The sequence below is a fragment of the Myxocyprinus asiaticus genome, chromosome 21, assembly GCF_019703515.2.
Source record: "Myxocyprinus asiaticus isolate MX2 ecotype Aquarium Trade chromosome 21, UBuf_Myxa_2, whole genome shotgun sequence".
In the NCBI taxonomy this organism is placed as follows: Eukaryota; Metazoa; Chordata; class Actinopteri; order Cypriniformes; family Catostomidae; genus Myxocyprinus; species Myxocyprinus asiaticus.
This window is the reverse complement of record NC_059364.1, coordinates 13230788-13242448: the sequence shown is the minus strand read 5'-3', so window position 1 is coordinate 13242448 and position 11661 is coordinate 13230788. Positions and strand designations below refer to the sequence as shown.

Below are 11661 nucleotides of genomic sequence, written 5' to 3'. Positions count from 1 at the left end.
GTGTTCAGGAGGTGAAAGAAAGTCAAACACATCTGGGATGGCATGATGAGAGAATTTTCATTTTTGGGTGAACTATCCCTTTAAATTGTTAACTTACACATTTTCTGTCAAATGTTCTTTCCACACAGAAAACAGCTTGATATTTCTCTCATATAGAAGTAGAATAGAGTTCTCTCTTTAAACAGTGTTTATATTCTTTGTCTCTGAAGCCCAGCTAAGCCGTGTCTGGTCCAGTAGATGGTGCAATTGATTTCATAACTTTGGGTTGTAAACCTCGCGTTAAGGTGATGCCATCCAGTTGCCAACGTGCTTGGTTGGCAATTATGTACAGCTGCTGGTCAAAGCGAACAGTGGAAAGCAAGCTGCGTAAGGACATTCTGTAGAGCGTTGGCTGTGGATAGAGGAAATGACATAATGATCGTCCCTGCCCACTTTCCAGTGCTGTTCACGCAACGTCTTGGTACCGGGGTGTGGTATGGTCTCACTTTCCACTCAATACCAACGCTGGAATCTTAAAACCCTATTCATTCACACACTGTAATTATTACCATATGATGAGACGCCTGCACTTTATCTAAACATAAGGTAAATTTAACACCTCTGCGGTTTTGTCTTCTGATGAATGATGAAGTGATGTGCATTGTGGGCGACCTACAAATCGCCGTAAAGATGTGCTCGAGTTTTGTGTTATGTTTTCAGTAAAGTGCCTGTTCACTCTTGATGCTTGACATAGACAAACAAATTTAATAACTGGACTGAAATAGGCATAAGAGATTTGTCTGCTGCCACAACAGTTGTATTTGCAGTGTATTTTAGAATGACATTGTTACTATTAGTGCGTAAAAATACATTTTAAGAAGGAATAAAATGACTAATACGTGTTAAGGTTATATTAGGTCAATTTGGAAGTTTAAACAAGGCACACCTTTAAGTGAAACCAATAGTACAAACGTCTGAATAAGACGCGTGTGTGATAAGGGCCGTTCAGACCGAACACGTTCTTGCGCTAAAAAGCTAGATGCCGCGTAACGAATTGAACAGAACGCAAGCGTCTCGAGACACGTTTTTAAAAGTTGAAGTTCTTTTTAACTTGACACGGCGTCTAAAACAACGCGGCGTTCATGCGCGAGAAGTTGAAAAAAACAACGAGACGCATCGCAACGTATGTTTACACAGATTTTATTTTTTGTTTTTTTATTTTTTTTAATACAGTGCTGACGGACGGAAAACAAGTTTGGTGTGAACGGCCCCTCACGAACTTAACAAACGTATGTCATAACGCGAGCTGTGATGTCTAAATACGAGTTTTAACGTAAGCGTAAAAGCGGCATGGATTATTATAAACTCAGTTCGTGTAAAAATGAACTTTATTTACTGAAATATTAATATAATGACAATGTGGCACCGTAGAATTTGTATGCATTTCTTAATAGATTTGTTTTTCTTAACTAAGAAATAATCTGGTTCATTCTTTGTGTGAACAGTGAATACCTGGCACTTTTAACCACATAGTTTGTAACAACAATTCATATCAAAGAGTTCACAGAAGTCTTTTAGAAGAAGAGGATATGATGACCATGTTTGTTAAGAAAACTCACTGTATTGTGTGCAGAATGCCTTTAAAAAAAAAAAAAAATTATATTAACTGAGTATGTATTACATATGATCAACATGTCACCCTAATTAATGGCCCATTAGTTAGAAAGTAGTACATTTAATAAACTAAGGGAATATCCTGTGGTTTGTACAAATGTTTAAGGATAGAATTATCTTGCTTTTTAGTAGATGGTGAAATCTTGATGCACCATAGTAGGTAAACACCACAAAAGTACACAAACGGGTGTATTCTTTGGGCTGTTATGAACATGGTTCAATAATTTCCAATAAATTAGACCTTATTTGCCGTCACCAGTAGCTGAGAGTATGCGGACAACGTTGCAGCCTCTTATTAAATGTGCAGCTCTGTTCTGATAAGGTCACAGACAGCAGGGGAAAAACTGTTAAAATACAAATAATAAAATGCATCTATAGTCTTGCATAGTTAAGGTAGCAAAATAAATGGGCTTAATGGACTTAAAAAAAAGGTAGGACATCCCATATCTTTTGTTGCTGACGTCAATTCTGCATTCAAACTCAAATTATCCCAATCAAACGGATGGTTCACCCAAAAATGAAAAATCTGTTATTTACTGACCCTCATGTCATCCCAGATACGTATGACTTTCTTTCTCCTGCTGAACACAAACTAAGATTTTTAGAAGAATATTTCAGCTCTGGAGGTCCATACAATGCAAATGAACTCAATCACATAAAGGAAGCACAAAAGTAATCCATAAGACTCCAGTGGTTAATCTGTCTTCAGAAGCGATATAATAGGTGTGGGTGAGAAACAAATAAATATTTAAGTCCTTTTTTACTATAAATCTCCACTTTCACATTCTGAAAAAAAAAAAGGATTGAAATATTGGTCTGTTCCTCACCCAAAGTGATTGCATTGCTTCAGAAGACATGGATTAAACCACTGGAATCATATGGTTACTTTTATGCTTACTTTATGTGATTTTTGGAGCTTGAAAGTCTGGTCACCATTCACTTGCATTGTATGGACCTACATGAAGAAAGTCGTACACATCTGGGATGGCATTATAGTGAGTAAATTAGAATTTTCATGTTTGGGTCAACTATCCCTTTAAGGTATTTAGGCTCAAATTCATCTGTCACTTGGATGTCATGACATGCCTTCATCCTCAAAAACCATGAACAAAATTATGCAAGCTATAAGAAAATACGACCCAGACTACATTAAATGTAGGTTCACTGGCAACAAGGAAAGACATGATTTGTGCCGAACACAATGTTGTGTCGCCACTTGATGTCCAATGTAAATCCGAGTCCTGAAGCAAAACCAGTGGTCTAGCACTTAATAGCTACATTACCACACTCAGGATTTTTTTTTAATTATTATTATTATATTTTTGTTAGGGAATATCTGTTTTCTTGATGTTATTTTGATTATCTTGATGTTCTTGGTCATCTTGATTTATCTCGATGTTATCTTGATTCTGATTATAGGAAGCCGGAAGAATAACAAAACGTTACATTTGTGGAAGTTTCTGGGTATTTGGCTTATATGCAAGACATTTAATTTAAAATCAAACCCTTTGATCAGGTTTATACAAAAAGCAACAGGACCAGTGGTTTTGGGTAATGTAAAAGTTAGTAAAACCAAAATGTATAAAGCTTAAAAAATGTCAAACCATTCCTACAACTTTCACATTGATGGGCAAGAAAGGAACAGAGAAACGATATGAACTCTCTTCCCCTTTGCTGCAACCATACTATTTGAATACTGGCTGAAGTAGATTTTCATATTTCAAAAACATTTTTTTTTTTTTTTACACGTCCCACACCTTGGGATGCCATCTTTATTTATTTATGAAAACAAGCCTCTGTTTAATAGGATGAAGTCACCAAAGCTCTATATATTTATCATACCTTTTCCCTCTGCACAGGCCTCTGTTGAGACAAGGGAAGTCAAAACTACACAATAAGGATGGGAATCCTTAAACTGCTGAAAACTCAGTTCCTGTGCCATCTCATTATCTGTTATGTGTTCCTGGTCAGTGGGTTTATAATCAACCTGCTGCAGCTTTGTACTCTTCCACTGTGGCCCATTAACAAGCAGCTCGCACGCAAGATCAACTGCAGATTGGGTTATTCCATTTCTAGCCGTAAGTCCTAAAAAGCAACATATTAAAGCAACCAAATCACATCATAGCCAATCAGAACATAGTATCAGATGTTTTCAAGACCCCATGAAATTAAATTAAGAGTTTTTTGGCTTGTAATTTATGTCTACTTGCTTTGAGGCCATCCAAATTATATTGTACACATTTAAGATGTCTTTTTAACATGCTTTATCATGTCACGCCTGGTGAGGACACTTTTAGAAGTTAGTGGAATAATGTCCGCACATTGTTTGTATTGTAACATGAAGCTAGCTTAAAGGAATAGTTAATCTCAGATGTGTATGACTTTCTTTCCTCAGCAGAACACGAACAAATATTTTTAGAAGAATATCTCAGCTCTGTTGGTACTTTCAATGCAAATGAATGGTGGCCAGAAATCTGAAGGTCCAAAAAGCAGATAAAAGCAGCATAAAAGTAATCAATAAGACTCCAGTGGTTAAATGCATGTTTTCAGAAGCTATATGATAGGTGTGGATAAGCAACAGATCAATATTTAAGTCCTTTTTTACTATAAATCTCCACTTTCACTTTCAGATGTAAAGGGAAACTAAACAGGCACCACATGTGACTTTCAGTTGTGAAAGAGAAAGTGGAGATTTATGCGAAAAAAGGACTTAAACATTTATCTGTTTCTCACCCACACCTATCATATTGCTTCTGAAGACCTGGATTTAACCACAGGAGTCTTATGGATTACTTTTATGCTGTTTTTTATCTGCTTTTTGGACCTTCAGATTTCTGGTCACCATTCACTTCCATTGAAAGGACCAACAGAGGTGAGATATTCTTCTAAAAATCTTCGTTTGTGTTCTGACAAAAGAAAGTTATACACATCTGGAATGGCATGAGGGTGAGTAAATGATGAGAGAATTTTCATTTTTGGGTTAACTATCCCTTTAAGGAGGCACACAACCTGAAACAATAATTTCCTGTTTAAAAAACACTATTGCATAGCACACACTGAGAGTGACAAAAAAACAGGAAATTGAGAGAGTTCTGGATATTGCAAATTGTCTCAACGTCTATTTACAGACATTTTGAATGGCTGATAGAAGAAAGATGCACTTGTTGGACTATTGTGTGTTCGTGAATACGTAAATACTTTCTGCATTCCAAATAAATACATCATAAGTTCAGTTGTGTCTTCTTTTTCTGTGTTTTCTCAGAAATGGTGGCACTGTTGGAATGGTGGTCCGGAACAGAATGTACACTTTACACGGATCCGGAAAGCTATAATCTCTATGGCAAAGAAAACGCCATTGTTGTCCTCAATCATAACTTTGAAATCGATTTTTTGTGCGGTTGGACCATCTGTGACAGATTTGGTATTTTAGGGGTAAGACAAAAATAGCCCAAATGATAATATAAGTGCCCTCTCTCAACACAACTAGTATTGAGATTCCAAATGAAATTTAGCTGCGATTAAGTACAGTAGCTAAAACATTTATTGAACTAATACTCATTTCTATGTTAAAAATCAGTATTTTCATGATGTAATTGGACAGTTGTACTGTCACACATAATTGTTTTTGTCACATTTTTATTGCAGAGCTCAAAAGTGTTGGCAAAGAAAGAACTTTCCTATGTTCCTGTGATGGGCTGGATGTGGTACTTCCAGGAAATCGTCTTCTGCAAAAGGAAGTGGGAAGAGGATCGCAAGACAGTAGTGCAGAGTCTGCGCAACCTTTGGGATTACCCCGAAAACTTTTGGGTATATTTGTGAACTTATTATACAAATTGATGCCAATGGGATTTTACTAGATCTCAGATTTCCATCTCTTTATTTTAAAAACCACAAATTAAACACTAATCATTTTTAGTTAAATGGGTAGTTCATGCCTTTCAAACTCATATTCTATTGGTAAACTATTCTTTTAACAAGTACCCTATATCCTTGTTATGGTTGACACGTTACCAAGTCTTTGACTGTACTTCGCTGTATTTGGTTGGTGACGACAGGACATGTTAATTTTTATGATACATCTATAGTTCCTGTTGCACTGTGAGGGTACACGATTCACTGAGAAGAAGCACAAGATTAGTATGGAGGTGGCAGAGAAGAAAGGTCTCCCCAAACTCAAGTACCATCTTCTACCTCGGACCAAAGGCTTTTGCATTACAGTCCAGAACCTACGGGGAACGGGTGAGAGCTACTTGACCTTTGAGTAATGAGGAATCTATAGCAGCAGGGCTTTTATTGATCTTTCAATGATTTTGGTAAATTAAGGCAAATCCCTCGGTTGATGTCTCATAAATTAAATTCCTAAAATGAGTAAAGATTAAGTCTTGCTGGGGGCCTGGGTAGCTCAGCGAGTAAAGATGCTGACTACCACCCCTGGTGTCGTGAGTTCAAATCCAGGGCATGCTGAGTAACTTCAGCTGGGTCTCCTAAGCAACCAAATTGGCCCGGTTGCTAGGGAGGGTAGAGTCACATGGGGTAACCTCCTCGTGGTCGCTATAATGTGTGGTTCTCGCTCTCGGTGGGGCGCATTCTGAGTTGTGCGTGGATGCCGCAGAGAATAGCGTGAAGCCTCCACACGCACTATGTCTCCACGCTAACGCACTCAACAAGCCGTGTGATAAGATGTGCGGATTGACGGTCTCAGACGCGGAGGCAGCTGAGGTTCGTCCTCCACCACCCGGATTGAGGCGAGTCACTACGCCACCACGAGGACTTAGAGCGCTTTGGGAATTGGGCATTCCAAATTGGGGAGGAAAAACGTCTTGCTGACATATGTGGACTCGGCACGCTGACTTGGTTTGTGTCTCCTCTGTAGTTACTGCTGTGTACGATTCTACACTTAATTTCAGAAACAACGAAATGCCAACTTTACTTGGAGTGCTCAACGGTAGAAAGTACCATGCTGATTTATATGTGAGGTAAGAATAAGAAAAAAATCTGAATAATAGAGATGTTCACCCTGCCGTTGGGCAATATTTAACAGCATATTGTTTATTATGTTTTCTTTGAATACATCTCCTGATATAGCAAGGTTCAAAATGCAGTCTCCATAGTCATATAAATATAATCGAATACATTAAGTTTCACTTATGGCTTACAATATAAAAGTGTTGCCAAGTCCACTAAAGAACTTTGCTCCTTTGCAAGATAAACCTTCATGAAATTCATTGTGTCTGTTAGGCGGATTCCTCTGGACTCAATCCCAGAGGATGAGTCGGAATGTGCAGCCTGGCTCCACAAACTCTATCAGGAGAAGGTAGGTGTAGGTTGAGGTGTTTTTGAAGTGGCATTACCTTGTATTTCAATAGGACTTTTCCATCTTGAAGCCTAGTCAGGGTTTTCAAGATCATAGAAAACCTGGAAATATCAGGAAATTGAAGTCATGGATATTGATACTGACCTGTTGGTCAGTAAATCATTCTTTTGATTCAGTTCTTGTCAATAAATGAGTCGAAACGGTTCACAAATCAGAGTAAAAAAAATAAAAAAATTCTGTATCCAGTAATCATAAACGCCTAGAAAAGTACTGGAAAAAGTTACGGAAATGCATTGGTCAGAAATGGGAAGTGGGAACCATGTCTGTTGCAAGTACATCAAATGCCTTTGAATAAGAAAAGTTTGACCAGTAAATTTCCATGAGTTTTGATTGTCTGAATTTGAATGATTTTTCATTATTCAATAGTTTCGCTAATGAATCATTCAGGCCAATATGTTGAACAGAACTGACTCAAAATAATTTTTTGCCTCTAAATCATACATCATTATGGCTTTCAACCAAGTATTAATCTACGCAAAAGCAATTAATTGCAGATAAAATATATTTAAAAGCATAACTTGAAAAATGTGTATTTGCAACATAAATGTCCATAACTTAAGCTTTTATTAATCTTCACGACTTCTCCGTTGTTCATGATTACTTAAAGGGATAGTTCACCCAAAAATGAAAATTTTCATTATTTACTCACCCTCATGCCATATCAGAAGTGTATGACTTTTTTTCAGCAGAACACAAAGATTTTTAGAAGAATATCTCAGCTCTGTAGGTCCTTACAATGCAAGTGAATGGTGATCAGACCTTTTGAAGCTCCAAAAATCACATAAAGGAAACATGAAAGTAATCCTTAAGACACTCCATTGGTTAAATCCATGTCTTCAGAAGCAATATGATAAGTGTGGGTGAGAGGGTTTAGTCCTTTTTTAGTCTAAATCTACACTTTCACATGTGGAAGTGAAACTAAATAGGCACCACATATGGCTTTCAGATGTAAAAGTGGAGATTTAGAGTAAAAAAAAAGGACTGAAATATTGATCTGTTTCTCACCCACACCTTTCATATCACTTCTGAAGATATGGATTAAACCACTGGAGTCATATGGAATACTTATGTTTCCTTTATGTAATTTTTTGAAGTACAAAGGTCTGGTCACCATTCATTTTTATTGTATGGACCTACAGAGCTGAGATATTCTTCTAAAAATCTTAGTTTGTGTTCAGTAGAAGTAAGTCATACACATCTGGGATGGCATGAGGGTGAGTAAATGATGAGAGCATTTTTTTTTTTTTTTGGTGAACTATCCCTTTAATATAGATTTTTCCAAAACATTCCAATTCAGATTGCTTTGCTTATGAATCATTAATTCAAATCTGTGAATCAGTTCAGCTGATTCATTGAACAGAACCAACTCAAAATAACTATTTACCCAAAAACTGGACATTACTATGCCTTTCAAGAATGTCTAACACTACATAAACTGCACGAGCAATTTCTAGTCAATGAAAAGAGCAGAGCATAACTAGAAAAATATATATTTCCAACAGTAAGTCATAAAAGTTTTGTAATTGGAAAACACAATTTTAAAATTCTTTCTACAGGATTACATGACTGTTGGAACCATATCAAACCTTTTTATTTTTTACTTCCTGGGTTGATAATGGCTGTAATGTCACTTTACATTAATGGCATTTGTGTAACCACAAGTCACTATTTATAACGTGGAAACTAATAAGTGATGTTTTTGTGTAATTTCTCACAGGACCAATTCCAAGAGCATTACAGGCAGACAGGTCAGTTTCCAGGACCCATTATGAGCCCCCCACGCCGGCCTTGGTCCTTGCTGAACTGGCTCTTCTGGGTCTGTGTGCTGGTTTACCCTCTCTGCATGCTTCTGCTACAACTACTGCTGTCAGGGTCCACCTTCAATATCATCTCTACATTTGTCATTTGTGTGGCAGGTACTTGGGGGGAAGACAAGGGGTGGGAGGGTAGTTGTTTTTTTTTTCTCACTTGGTTATAATTAAAGCTTGTATATTAGCAATCAAAATAAGGAAATTGATATGGAATTTAAACATTTAAAGGGCTAGTTTACCCAAAAATAAAAAAAATTGTTGCTCCAAACCTTCCTTCTGTGGAACACAAAAGGAGATGTTATGCAGAATGTTAGGGAACATTATTATTATTATTATTATTATTATTTTTTTTTTAATTTCTCAGAATTTTCAGAAGTTAGTTGTATCAGGTTTGGAACAACAAGAGGGTGAGTAAATGATGACAATTTCATTTTTGTGTTAACTATCCCTTCAAGATTGGGGCAAGGACTTTTAGTCAGTAATCTTTTGTGGTCAAGCAACTAAGAAATTATGTACTGCTCCTATTTTCCTTCAATCTGTTTTTCAAAAAATTAAATACATAAATGGAGGCCAAATAGGTGCTATAACAGTAAGTATATCAACCACTTTTATGTACTGAATCTGGATCTGCATGTTGCTCAGTTCATAAGTGCATGGATGAATGGCACATTGTAATGCATTTCTAGCACCTCCCACATTTAAAACAACCTTTAATGTCACAGCATGCCAGAACAGGTTTAAAAATTCATATTAGTAGTAAAAGTTTAATCTAAACACTGAATGCAGACTTGAACTCAAACACAAACATTGACCTACATGATTCAACTCAATATTCTGTTTAAATGAAGTTTTAATTTTAGCTTTTCTTTTCTCACTTGCTTAGTACAGGGTTCCCACAATTTTTGAAAAATTAAGTTTGCTCCAGCTGTTTGTGACTACAAATTAGAGATTGTACAATTTGTTGTTATATTTTAAAACCAGTATAACTAGAAAAATTGGTCACACTTTACAATAAGGTTGTATATATTAAGATTAGCGTGAACTAATAATGAATGGATACTTTTACAGCATTTATTAATTTTGGATATGTTAATCATTTCTACATAAACTAATGCATTAACATTAAAATTGCATATGTTTACACGAACAGTAGTATATCAGGGTTCCCACTCTTTTCAAGGCACAATTTTCCAGGACGTTTACACCAACGGCTGTAATATTTAAACAAAAACACACACGAGAGGTCATGATGTATATTGTAGTAATATGATGGGATTTTTTTTTCTTCTGAATTCCATTTTTGACAGTTTGATTTTTATTAAAATTGTCTAATCAAATTAATTAAAAACTTTAAACCTGAAGTACTTTATACATAATTCTCACAGCATAATCCAAAACAACACTGGAGTTATTTTTTCAAATGAAGTGCTGCACAACAGAACATCACAAATGTGAGAGATTCACTCATTATATTATTACAGTAAACATTACTATACAGTGGTGACATGTTATTGTATTGTTTCCCCCCTTTTAAATCTTTTATTTTAATGTTTCGGTGTTTTTGATGGTAATTTCTCACCTCCAGATAAGCAGTTCACTACATGACCCAGTGTGATTAAAAAATGTCTCAATGCTGTGATTCAATTAAATATATAGTCTGTATGTGCTGCGCATCTGGTAACCGCAGTATAAGTGGACTCAAATTGTTTTTGTAGTTAACAAAACAGCAATGTTAGAATGAAAAAAAAAAAATTCACAGTATTTGCACTATTATCAATAGTTCATGACAGTCAACCGTTGATGTTGTTTGACAATGCGCAGCTGGCAGAAGTGACCAAAACGATAAAAACGTGTATTTGACACATCCAAAGTCCTCATTGTTACCTTGTTTTTGTATATGTAACAAAAACCTGGTTCGTGACACAGTCAAACAGTTGTATTACACTAAAATGTTTTCTGGGATTTTCCAGGACATTTAGGTATTCTCATTTTCCTTGACTCTTCCATGACTGGAAAACTGCATTGCAAAATTCCAGATTTTCCAGGACAGATGGGAACCCTGTATATTTATATATAAAAATGGTTCATGTTCATCAAAATGTATTTTATTCTACTGTATAACTGCTTTTTATATTGATAAATGCTGTAAAAATTGTTAGCTCATGATACCTATGCATTAACCGTATTGCATTATTGTAAAGTGTTACAGAAAAATCTATATTCATTATGAATTAGAATTTTGATTTCTATGACTTTTCCAGGCCTGGAAAACGCAATTTCAAAATTCCCTTATTTTCAGGTTTACCATGCCTGTGGGAACTCTCTTTTGTCACTGATTTAAAAATAAATTATATAATGGACATTAGTGCGTTCAGCCATTGTTTAGTTATAAGCCGCATGCTAATGTGACTAGCTGTTGTACTATGGCACTGACAAATCTTTGCCTTCATTTTCAGCATCAGTTGGTATGCGCTGGATGATCGGACAGACTGAGATTGACAAGGGTTCAAACTATGGGAATAAAGCAGTGCAGATGAACAATAACTAAGGAATTACTTGCATCCCAAAGCAACAAAATCATGCTAATGTGATGAGCTATTTACCGATATGAGGACATTTTCACAACACAAGAAGTGGCAAAACTTGCAAAGTGAAACCACTCACAAGTGAAATTTGAGGAAGAATGAGGAACTCGGAAAAGTGACCCAGCCCTGTGTGTCTCGAGAGAAAAAGTCAACCTTTAACACACTTTTGACTCACCACATATTCATGAATGAAACATGGAGGCCATTAAAAAAAAACAAAAAAAAACTGGTCTGTTTA

The 11661-nt window shown here is 36.1% G+C and overlaps 1 protein-coding gene across 1 annotated transcript; it reads left to right on the top strand.

The window, feature by feature from the left end:
* Positions 1-421: 421 nt before the first annotated feature.
* Positions 422-11639, top strand: LOC127412024 (1-acyl-sn-glycerol-3-phosphate acyltransferase delta-like). Its single transcript, XM_051648065.1, has 9 exons — positions 422-585; positions 3513-3731; positions 4916-5085; positions 5299-5460; positions 5739-5892; positions 6527-6629; positions 6892-6967; positions 8745-8943; positions 11295-11639. Exons 2-9 carry the CDS (start codon positions 3554-3556, stop codon positions 11384-11386), a joined length of 1134 nt encoding a protein of 377 aa, XP_051504025.1. The 5' UTR covers positions 422-585; positions 3513-3553; the 3' UTR covers positions 11387-11639.
* Positions 11640-11661: the final 22 nt, after the last annotated feature.